The following is a 12,077-nucleotide window of genomic DNA, read 5'->3' on the forward strand; positions in this document are numbered from 1 at the left end:
CAAATTAAATAGACAACAGAAGAAAATCACGTGATTCTTGCGGACGCGTTGGCTTGACAACTGTAATCTTTACCTGGTGCTGAAGGTGAGAAAAAGATTTCCATTTTACACATGCCCGAGTGGGTGAATAGTATTGATTTGTTTATACTGTTGTGCATTGGTGAGACATTGTGTCTTTGGATTAGAGAGCGTTCGCTAAAAGCAAAGCTATCGTTAGTGTAGCTAGCTAGCTAGCACTGTGTACTGACCTGTGGCTAACCTTCTGACCAGTTTATTATAAACTATGTAATACCCACTATAAAACTTAACAGGCTCCTTGAATTTTGCATTCCCTCTCGAGCGGAGAGCATTTAATGATGCAAAAACTATTCGGAATTTATGAATATGTGTCAAAAAGTCGTGAAATGTCCAAATATGCTTACCTTTCAGCGAGCACTCAGAGGACACCATGCCAGAGATCAAATCAATATTCAGAGAAGTTCTGCCTAAACAAGGTTTGTACCAAAGCTATGTGGACAGCAGTAGTTACAAAAGGTTGTTTGTGTCTCTCAAGACAACACGTGAAGTGAACTGAAATTTCACAATAGCTTGGAGATTTAATCAAGATATGCTCTGTGGTCTCTCCTGAAAGTCTTTTCTGGCTTAAAAATATAATTCGGGTCAACATTTGGGACAATATTGCTTTTCTTTAGTTAAAGGTGTACGGGTTGTTAGTAAGAACAAGCTGTTCAGTGGCTCACAATCAGATGTGTAAGATGCCAGATTGGTAACTAGTTGACCAGATATCAAAAATATTGTTGAATTCTTCCGGAGTGGTTGAAAAGATATAAGTTTATAGATGTAGCATCGTATATTTGAAACTCCTTTAAATAGAACAGTAGCTCTGTTTGCAGTACTATAAAGGTTAAAGTGTAAAGAGAACATTTCTCACAGCTAATGTGCTGCAGACTTTTATGAGAAATAGCAGACATGCTAGGTTTTTACATAATATTTTCATTTATGCTTAAATTAAAATTTAATCATTTGTGGATTGTTTGAATGCACCTCACAGGACAGCTCTCCATGGAAGATGTCCCTACTATGGTTTTGTGTAAGCCAAAGCTGCTCCCACTCAAATCAGTCACCCTTGAGAAACTGGAGAAAATGCAAATGGAGGCTCAAGAGGCTGTTAAACAACAGGAACTGGCAATGAAGGAGCAACTACAGTAGATACCCAGTGAAGGATTGGAAAAAAACAAATGCCTAAACTGGCAAAAGTCCTTCAGATGGATCAAGCAAACACACTGATTCCAAGCACTGGAATGTATTTGTATGGACTTGGAGGGAATCTGGCGTTACAGAGTTTAAAAAAAAAAAAAAAAAAAAAAAAAAAGTGTTTAATCCCTCTTTGTCCCTTTTGAAAGTCTTGCTGTTCTGTGGTTATTGTTGAATGATCTATAGCATGGAATTAGCAAAGATTATATCTGTTACTTGCCAGTAGGGGTAGTGAGCTACTTAGGTACTACTTTAAAGTGTTATATTATCATTATTATTATTATTATATATTTCAGATAACTGCTTATTTAAGTTGCAGTATGCAGTTAGTACTGTGTGTTAAACAGACAAAAACAGATGAAATGATTTCATAGTGATTTAATCAACAATCAAGGAACGTCAGGGTGTCTCTCACACTCCTTATTCCCCAAATATAAAAATAAACACTCTTAACACACCACTTTGTGAAGTTACCTGATTGGTATTCGTTTTTGCACAGAACTCGTGCCACGGATGTGTGATTAAAGACTGAAAACCTAGCACAGCATAGAAACAGTAGCTAGTTTGGAAGCCAGTATTGCATTGAACCAACAAACTCCCTTTTATTTTATTTTATTTTTAATACATTTTTATAAAGCTCTTGACACAAACCAGTCATGTCAATACAAACACTGCTTTCTAGAAAACACAAAAGGAGTGGCAGTGAAAACAAGAAAATACTGTACAAAACAATGTGGAATGACTGACACGGAGAGGTGTGGCACTTTAAGAGCTAGCTTATGTAAATGTTTATATTGAAACACCTTGGAGAGAGTGATCTACTTTAGTTTCAATCACAAGTGCATTTTTGTTTAAATTACCCTTACCTCAATTTTGGAAATGTACCTTCTTTTGACCATTAGAAAGGAGAAAAACCATTTTTCAGGTACTTTGAAAAATATGCAAGTAAAAAAGTAGCTTTATGTTTTTTGGGGTAATATGGCACACAAAGTCTTCTCAGTAGCTTTCAAGTTTGACAACACCACCGTCTCCCTCGCTGACATACCTCTTACGGCCCCTGAGAGAAGATGAGAGCAACAACATGATTAACAAAAACAGAAGCACATCTCTGGAGACGAGTGTCAGATGTGTGTGAAAACCAGCGTGCTTACCGACAGGGACAGAGATCCCTCAACTTTACATCAATGATTCCCATGCTGAAGCTCTTGTCAACAAACTGCTCCAAGATAAAGTATGCACGAGGGACATCAATGTTGATCTCAGCGATGTCCATGTAAACTCTTTGGTAGCCCTACAAGAAAAAGACAACCATTTTACAGGCCTACAAAAAAAAGAAAAAAAAAAAAGCAGTGCATAATTCACACACCAGGTGGCACCATACCCTTCTCATTTGGTCCACAGTAATCACGGAGGACACAGAGAGTGACTTGAGTAGCTGCAGAACCATTTTGAAAGTTTTCTCTCCATTAGACTCCAACACCATCACTATCGCCTGCGAGAAACATTCACAATCCTGTGTTTAATTTAACTGAAGACCACACAATGCAACATTAAGGGTGTAAAGCTAAAGAAATCCCCTCAAAACAGATAAAATGTTTCAGTAGTTTTATAACATTTTACATTTAGACTGCATTTAATGTGTCTGCTGCTACATCAAATGTAGCCATGAATTTACCTCATAGGCAAACTCGTGATGGAAATGGGGAACCTCAAGATCTCTGAGGCATCGCTCAGCCTCCTTGCTGTCACCAGATAGGATGTACTCCTTCAGAAGAAGGTTCATCTGGCATGACAGAATACAAATGAGAATTTTTGTTATGGCAATATCCATACAGTAACAAAGAGCTACACAAAGAAAAACAAAACGCAAGTCTGCTGCCATCTGCTTTCCAATTTCACTTGAAAGTGATGAAAACAGACATATTTTATGGTAAATGGCCTGTATTTGTATAGCGCTTTACTAGTCCCTAAGGACCCCAAAGCACTTTACATATCCAGTCATCCACCCATTCACACACTGGTGATGGCAAGCTACATTGTAGCCACAGCCACCCTGGGGCGCACTGACAGAGGCGAGGCTGCCGGACACTGGCGCCACCGGGCCCTCTGACGGCCACCAGTAGGCAACGGGTGAAGTGTCTTGCCCCAAGGACACAACGACCGAGACTGTCTGAGCCGGGGCTCGAACCGGCAACCTTCCGATTACAAGGCGAACTCCCAACTCTTGAGCCACGATCGCCCATGTGCCCATTTTACACACAACTGCTCAAAAGTTGTGAAAAGTTTTTTTGGGATACTTTTACTTCACCAATTCCTCGCTTTCAGACCTCTTAACATTTCTCCCACATATGACTGCTATTTTGAAAACAACAACGAGACCAGGCAGGACCGGTTCATCAACATGGCACGGTTTGCATTTTAGGAAGAAGTTCTACAACCCCCCAAATACATGATGAAGACTGTACAGTGCTGCTTCAATTTTATTCGAGCTTTATAATAAGAACCAATTACAATTCAGAAAAACTGCTTTCATTTCAGAGTGTACTTGATTCTGCTTCATATAACCTACCTCTTTGATGAGCTGTATGACTGGTTGCTGGCCTCCACCTGTCCCCCATTGGCTATCTATGCGAAGCCCACCCATACTCATCTTCAGTAGCACAGCTGCTCGGTCCAGAGCCGCCCTGAGAAGAAAGCGATACACACAAGGTTTATAAAACTTTAACCTAAACTCTCTCTCCTTGTTTTGGAGAGTTGCTTGTAATGTTTAAAAGAGGTGGTGCCTGAGTAGAGCGTGCTGGAGGCAACACACATGATGCACACTTCCTCATTGGGAACTTTAAATCCTCTACCCTCAATCTACATTTCTCCAAATAGCAAGCTAGCAAGGAAAATTGGACATTTGCATTCTTAGATACAAATTAGACAGGCAACATGTAGTACAAACTCTTAACAAGAAGGAAAAAAAAAAAAAAAAAAAAAAAGAAGAAGAAGAGTCCTGCAACAGATGGTCTGGTCCTAACAGAGCCCTGATCACAAAAAACAAGAGTCAGTCTGGGATTACATAAAAACATGGGCACTGAGGCAGTCTTCATTCAACCAACCTGCCCCAAACACCTTGTACACTGTGAGAACTGGTGCAGTTTCAAAAGCAAATCATGATCCCAACATTTTATTTTTATTAGATATTGTTTTGTTGTCCTTTTTTATAAATGCACACTTTTATTCAGTTTCTAGATAAACAATATAAATGGCAATATTTTTGAAAGCATCCTCACATCACTGGCAAAAACGTTTTAAACAATACTGTTCGTGTTAACCTGCTGCTCTCCAATTAGAGGACAACAAGAACAGCTGATCACAAGGCTAAACTAAATCCTCTTTTCTCATGAATCACATTGACTTATTGCATTATTCCAACAGCTATAATTACCCTGATCTCTCAAAATGCAAATGGTGCAGACAAACATGTAACTAACCATTAAAGCAATATAATAAAAGCAACCTATTGTGGGTTTGAAATCAGTTTATTGCTAAAAGATCTGGCTATATATGAAGACATTTTTAATTTCTGTGAAAAAACACAAAACAAACATTCCTTTTTGACTCCATGAACTTTTTAAAAACAAAGTTAATGATTTGGACATCTTTGTGCCATTTAAAAAAAACAATAATAAAAAACTAAATTTTCAACCGTCCATCCTAACTATTACCCCACATAGGCTACAGCTGGCAAATATTATGAGTTTCAAGAGATTTATACAAATTTATTTTCTGAGACAGAAAAAAAAAAAAAAAAAAAAAACATTTTTGCTATCATTTTATTCGAGCTCCAGAGTAAAACCCAAAGAAAATTTTTGTAGAATATTTACTGCCTATTTATTTAGCAAACTTTGATCTAACCCAAAATCTGAAATACAGATTTTGTATACAGTTTTTCGTATAGAATTACATATGGTATAGCTAAAATACAAACTTAACATGTACCCTGATCCTTTCAACAGAAATTATTACGCTCATTATTATTTATAGTTAGGTGCTCATATTTAACATGGTCAACGTTTAAAATAATGAGGTCAGTGTATGAACAAGTAATCCCTGTGAGCCAAAAGCTTCAGACTCGCCAGATTAATTGCTCTGTTTCTGACGGCAGAGAAATGTTCCTAATGTGGTAATACCAGGCCAACAGCTCCCCACCTACTGCCACAAACCTTCTGTTTGCTAAGGCTAGCAAATTAGAAGAGATTATTTAAAGGGAGAAAGAATAAAACTCCTTGTTTCATCATGCTAAGCTATTGTGGTGGAGTCCAAGAATGACATACCTTGCATATTCACAGTCAACTTTTCCTTTGTAGCCTTCGATGTAGGTCTTTGATAATATTTGGTCACTTACAGCTCGTGCAATGAATTGACCCACCAACTAAAAGAGAGATACAAAGATGGGAAAAAAGCAAATAATTTTAAACACTCTTGCACCATGTTCCTGTTTCTTAGAGCTGCTAACCCACTAAATCAGGAGATATGATTGGCTGGTCATTTATTTTCGGCATAAATAAAGTCGGCTTTCCACAGCCTGCAACAATAAGATTATTTGTAGTTTACAAGCTTCAGTTTGGAGGCCCCACAAAAACACTGACTGGACAGATGACTGACTGTTGCTTCACTTGCACGTGTCTCTTTGTTTACAGTAGTGTGAGCACGTGTATGAGGAAAATGAAAGAGCTGCCTTTGCTCTTCTGGCCTCCACAAAGCCTGGGCTCACTGTTGCTCATTGTTCCTGTACAGACAAGAGGCAGCTACATCTCAGCTGACCCACTGCTGTGTCTAGACCGACAGGCAAATGAGGAGTAAGGGGGCGTGTGCGGGCTTGTGTGTGAAACTGAGAGAGCGAAAGCGCGAAGGGAAGGAAGTGGGGGCAGGGCGCTATCATAATGTCCCTTTAAACCCACTGAGAATTTGGAGAGTGGGACAGACATGACCAGCGAGACCCAATGAGATGGCGAGAGGAGGGGTGCGGGGGGAAGTACGCAGAATAACCCTTTTAGCGTCCTTTGCTGAGCTTGCTTTTTGCGAGCACAGTTAGACAATAGCCACAGATCTCATGTCTGTGCAGGCCGAAAGGGAAAGAGCTCTAAAAAACACACCGGCTCTCTCTCGCACACCAACACACAAGAAAAAAAAAAAGAAAAGAAAAACCCCACAGCGTTGTTCCCCTGTGCTCAACCACAAGCTATGTTAACACTTCAAACAAAAAGCATACTTCTAGCTGACGAGTGTTAAAACTGTTATCTTCTTTAAAGGGACTGACTTGAAATAATTATTCTTCAGGAAGTCAGTTTGTTAAATGTCCTTTACCACTTGTTTTATCTCGATTATCTTGCTCCAATTATCGCTGAAAGCCAGAATTATAACTGAAGTTCTTTTGTTTAACTGCAAAGACCTAGTTTGGACTCATATCCTCAAGAAACAAGTAACTAGAAAACACACAAACAGAATAAGTTGCTATCTGGGGACTAAGTATACACACATTTGTCTCCAAACACTCACCTGAGCAGCCCCAGGTGTGTCTAGTACCAAATCAGGCAACTCTCTGAGGAGTTTGTCAAATGACTTTTCCATGTCGCCGTGGGATAAAACAGGCCCACAAAGGTCAGCCAGCAGCCTGGAGGTGAGCTCTCGGTGGCTGGCTTTGGCCTCCAGGGCCAGTGCTACAGCCAGTGAGGGCACCACGCTCCGCATAGGCCCCAGGTTCAGCTCTGCAAGCAGCTCCTGGAAAAGGAAAAGGACACCAACTTGTCTTAGAATTCATGGTTGTGTTAATATCAGTTTGTTTTTTTTGTTTTTTTATTGTGTGTTGATCTCAGCTTCTGTAATAGAGTAGCTCACCTCAACTGCCAGTATGCATCTACATTAACTTGGTAACACTCACCGCTACTTCATTTGTGTCTCCATGTTCAAAATACTCTTGCACTATGGGGGTAACAGTCTTCTCGAAGTCCCTTTCATCCAACGGGGGGACCACCGTCTCATACACACAGTTTTCCTGACAAAGCAGAATCGCACTTCAGTCACACTTGTTTGTGGAACATGTATCCTTTTTTTTTACATTTGTAGAAGAGCCTGTGTTAATAATAATAATAATAATAATAATAATAATAATAATTAATAATCCAGGTGATGTCAGCACAACAATTACCTGATCTTCATCATAGTTGGGGTCTCTTTCATCTACTGCCTCTGGTTCATAAACTTCACCAGATCTGCCCCATACACCTTTTCCTCCAGCCCCACCTGGAGACAAAGGGCAGTGACAATATGAATTGTGATGCATGACATTGTCAAAGTGCTTTCTTTTTCTCTTTTAAAAGCTTTAGTGCCCCACATGTAGTGGCAAATCTTACTGTTTCATTATCAAGTGTACAAACAGGTTTGACAACAGGACTGAATTTAGTCATAAGCTTAAAATGTGAAATGCATTTGGTGCTCTACTTTGAACTAAAACAGCTACTGATACTTCATTTACTGCATGTTTCCTGAATATCCTGACTTGCTTTGGTCATAGAGTACAAACTTCCTTTAAGAAATGGGCTTCTAGTCATAAAAAAAGGGAAAAATACTCGTTTTTCCATTAGCATTTAGTCTAAATTTAATCAATCTGTCTGCATAATTTGTACCAATCCAAAAATCACTTCACTCCAGTCAAGTTCCTGTATGTTACATGCATCACTGTGTTGGTATATGGGGGTCTACTCGCTAAATACTTCCTATGCAGATACATGCAGAGAACTGAAGCTGCTGCCAACATGCTTCCCAGGCTACATTTTCTGTGTAGACACAAGCAGCAAACATCTGCCAGTTCTGAGGTCAGCACTGGCAGATTGCAGACGGTTTAAGAAGCTGAATGCCAAAGCAGCTTGTGAGACATCCCTTAAAACCTCCATTAGTCTCCCACCCAGTATGTGGCATACGACATGTCACTATATTTAGCAGAGTCCACCTTGGTTGTGAAAACCGCCAAGCTTTAGCATTTAAACATTACACTTTTTCCAAACCTTAAATGCATAAAATTTTCATGCAAGAAAGCTACAAGCTCAAATTGCCAGGCTCTGATAGTGTGGCAGTTCTGTTACGCAATCGAGGAAAAAAAAGAAAGAGAAACAAAAGAGGGCAGGCTCTGCGCAGGGAGAAACTAGACATGCCCATGCCTGAACTGTACTGCAGTCTGCAGGGACACATACTGTAACCGAGAACTGTATGCTGACATCACTGAAGATCTGCAGCGAGAGGTGGCCGAAGGATTGGAAAATGCTGACACTTTGCTAAACTCTCATCTACTTATAGATCAACAATTATCTATACAACCTATACAAGAGGCAAAACGTTGGCAGGTCAGAGAAGCCATTATGCAACATTTCCAGCTGATTGAAAAAATTATATTTTCAATAGCATAATTATCTATAGCGTTAATGTTGCTTTACACCCAAATAGATAGACAACAAAAACACGGGAAATCAGATGCTCTATAAGCCTTGTGACTGTAACTTTAAACAGCACCTGTGCATCCAATAGTTATCTTAAAGATGGACTATTCATGTCACATCCTGTGCATTAATATCAACAACGAAAGCAGTTAGTGGTACATTATACACAAAATGGTACCAGGATTGTTTTTATTTTAACCTTCTCACAACAAAAAAAATAAATAAATTAGACCTCCTATTAACAAAACTAGTTACAACGAACGATTATGTTACAATGCTATTTTTGGGGAAGGGGGGCATTCACCATTCTGCAAAGAAGCCTGGAAATTTCCAGAAAGGCTTGGCTGAGCAGATGACAAGGGGAAAAAAAGGATACAAGTGAGTCGGAGCCATTTGTTTACTTGTTAATTGGTTTATGGCTTCCATAAAATAAAAACAACAACGACAACAACAACAAGAATGGATGACAGCACTACATGAATGTGTGGCTGTAGCACCTTCCCTTTGAAGTCCGGGAATCTGAAATACAAATGGCTCTTTGATAAACATTCACATGCCTTTGATAACGACCGTGCTTTGGTTACAACTGTGCTACGTTCTTCATTTAATAATATGCTCTTACCTTTCTTTGGGAGGCCTCTGCCCTTCCCGAGCCGGGACTTTCTGTCTAACAGCTTGCTCTTGGGACTTGTGGGTGCCACTGAAGTTCCCCTAACCACATCTCCATTATCGCTGAGCGAGTCCCCCCTGCCAGAGTCCCTGGAGGAGTTCTTCCTCAGCCTCCGCTTGGCCTTGGCCTTCAGACGTGCCTCATGGATGCTGTTGCTAGAGGAGGCCACCCAGTTGCCATTGATCTCGTTGTTAATATTTTTATTAGCGATAATGAAACCTCCATTGTCTTCCTCCCCAGATACAAAAGAGTCACTCAGGTCTCCAATCTCTGTTGGTTTACAAGAGAAAATTGTGGCGAGTTCGTGTTTGGTTTGATTTGATTTGATTGACAATATGCATGCATGCAGTTAATTTCTATCTGCACTTAAACACAGACTACAGCTGAGGGGGAGTAAAAAAAGTAACCGAATCTGTACACAGTGCAAGATAACATACTTTCACCCACTTCCGCATGAAAAAAAACCCCCACTGCCCCACATCCTATCCAGCTGATGAAGCACAATACTTAAATGGCTCTAAATGCTCACACTTACCCACGGGGTTTGCGTTCAGCCAGGCCTCGCAGTCAGCTGCCATGATTTACAGTAGAAAAGAAGCTTTTGCGACAGAACGGCGCAAAAACAGAATTTCAAGCGATACCTGCAATAACGAACAAGAAACTGTCACCTTATGTGTGGACGTGCGTCGATAACAAGCCCAGACAAGATTCAGTAACACCACGCCTCCCCCCTCCCCCTGTTCATTCAAAGTCGCACTGTTGATAAACAATGCCTAACGCTACATTAGCTTAAATATTCACTGCTAGGAGATGTAACTGCTTTAAAAATCTATCTCCGTGCGCGTATCAACGAATAAAACGCCCACACCGTCCAATATCCGCACTTTTGTAGGCGTTTTATGCGTCGCTAACGGTTATCTAGCTCTTCTTCTCGAAGCCCGAACGTCAATTAAACATAATGTCAAATTGCAAAGTCGCGAGCTCGTTCTCCATCTTGAAATACATCTATAAAATCCTAATATCTTTATATACGCTGTCATATAAATCACAGCATTGGAAAAAAAACAACAGAAAAATCTCCGACCGTCTGCTGTGTCCAAGCTCCAAACTGTGACACGAACACTGTTGTTTTTGTTTTACTGACAGGTAACGCTGGCACTTAGGCCAATGTTTTTCCTTTGCTCATTGGCTGGGGGAAAGGTTTTTTAAAGAAAGAGCCAATCAGCATGCAACACGGATTTCCTTCTCGCAATTTCTGTGAGGCCCGTGTGCTTTATTAAGTGCTGCCCTCTGTCGGCGATGTCGCGGAGCTGCACTTTCTATACATAGAAGTCATTTATTGGCAAAAATGGCATGTACTGGCAGCTGCAACATGCAGGTTTCCAAAAATAATAATAATAAAGCTATGGTCTTATTGACGTTACATTATCGATAGCCTAGGATAAGACATTATTAAAATATAAACTATTTGTGTGGTACTTTATACATTTATATTTGTATTTTTTTTTAAATAAAGATTAAAGTATATGTCTAAATTTATATAAATGTCTTTTATTTTCACCAAAATCGTCTAAAATCAATAATGGAGGAAGAATATTGAGATGCTAGTGCTAAAACTTTTGCTTTTTGATAGTTTCTAATGCAAAATATGCATAAATTCTCTACCATTAAATGGCCCTTCTTCCTCATCAACCTCTCTATGTATCAGAGAGAGTGATGAAAAAGAGCATAAGGCTGTGGTGGACAACTTGGTCACAAGGAGTGAGTAAAACCATCTGCATCTTAATGTGGCAAACACTAAACACTAAAAAGTGGTTGTGGATGAGGTAGCCACGAACACCAGTGACCCTTATTTTCATCCACTGGGTCTGTGTGGAGAAAGTAGATGATTACAAATACTTTGGTGTTCATGACAATAAACTGGACTTCATCAAAAACACAGAAGGCCTCTGTTTCTATTTTCAGAGATGACTGAGCTCCTTTTACAGCTGTTCAGGATCTTTTATGAGTTTGTGCTGGACAGTACCATGCTCTTTGCTGTTGTGTGCTAGGGCATTACACTGAGTGTGGTGGAAAAATAACAGATTCAGTACACTAATCCGAATGCCAGTACCGTTGTGGGTGTGGAGCTTGACTGTCTGACAGAGGCTTCAGAAAGGAGGAGGCTATCCAAGTTACAGTCAGTATTGGAGAGTCTGCAAAATGTGGCCACCAGACTTTATAATTCACATTTATAATTCCTTACTTTCATTTCTGAACATAAAAATTGGTTTAAGTGATTGAATGTTATACTTGTTCTGGCTAAGATTTGAGTGTAGAAACATGAATTCATTTTATATGGCTAATAAATACCAATATAATTTTTAGTTTTAAACAAGACTGTGACAGCTTTCAAAAAATGTGTTATGTTTTTTATTGTTGGTTTTTTTTTTCATGTCAGGTGGTCTAATAAATTTATTACGTACTGTATATCTCACTTCCAGTTTCTAGTTCCAGACCTATTGATATAAAGGGATGATGCATTACTTTAACAAAAACGTTTTGTATGTTAACACCAGTTACATTGGGACAACTGATGTTTAATTGATATTAAAAACTGATTTTTTTCCACCATGGCAATATTATACTTAATTTAATGTAATGATAATTTCACTAAACGTTATAAAAAAAAT

General features: G+C 39.4%; 1 protein-coding gene and 1 long non-coding RNA gene across 3 annotated transcripts; one reads left to right on the forward strand and one right to left on the reverse strand.

The window, feature by feature from the left end:
- On the forward strand, nt 1-1,360 carry LOC146708148 (uncharacterized). Its single transcript, XR_014920931.1, has 3 exons — nt 1-85; nt 430-494; nt 1,052-1,360. It is a non-coding gene; the product is annotated as an uncharacterized LOC146708148 (long non-coding RNA).
- Nucleotides 1,361-1,617: 257 nt separating this feature from the next.
- Nucleotides 1,618-10,652, reverse strand: pdcd4b (programmed cell death 4b). 2 transcript variants are annotated; one of them, XM_085459893.1, is made up of 12 exons: nt 10,490-10,652; nt 9,941-10,046; nt 9,358-9,675; nt 7,451-7,545; nt 7,184-7,297; nt 6,802-7,023; nt 5,577-5,674; nt 3,824-3,938; nt 2,930-3,037; nt 2,621-2,746; nt 2,406-2,545; nt 1,618-2,311 (listed from the first exon to the last, which is right to left on the reverse strand). In XM_085459893.1, the coding sequence occupies exons 2-12, from the start codon at nt 9,981-9,983 to the stop codon at nt 2,251-2,253; spliced, it is 1,440 nt and encodes a 479-aa protein (XP_085316019.1). In that variant the 5' UTR covers nt 9,984-10,046; nt 10,490-10,652; the 3' UTR covers nt 1,618-2,250. The 2 variants fall into 2 exon arrangements, with proteins under 2 accessions (XP_085316019.1, XP_085316020.1); XM_085459894.1 differs by having other exon boundaries at nt 2,636-2,746; nt 10,490-10,650.
- Between the last annotated feature and the right edge of the window lie 1,425 nt (nt 10,653-12,077).

This window comes from Copadichromis virginalis, linkage group LG6 (assembly GCF_057382275.1).
Source record: "Copadichromis virginalis isolate Kocher_CV1m ecotype Utaka linkage group LG6, C_Virginalis_male_GT1.1, whole genome shotgun sequence".
Lineage (NCBI taxonomy): Eukaryota > Metazoa > Chordata > Actinopteri > Cichliformes > Cichlidae > Copadichromis > Copadichromis virginalis.

Coding starts and splice junctions, on each gene's coding strand:
- pdcd4b (XM_085459893.1), bottom strand. CDS start 9,983: ATGGCAGCTGACTGCGAGGCCTGGCTGAACGCAAACCCCGTGG. Junction 7,546..9,357: donor CAGAGGCCTCCCAAAGAAAG/GTAAGAGCATAT, acceptor CTTTGTCTCCAG/GTGGGGCTGGAGGAAAAGGT. Junction 2,546..2,620: donor GAAGGGTATGGTGCCACCTG/GTGTGTGAATTA, acceptor TTTTTCTTGTAG/GGCTACCAAAGAGTTTACAT.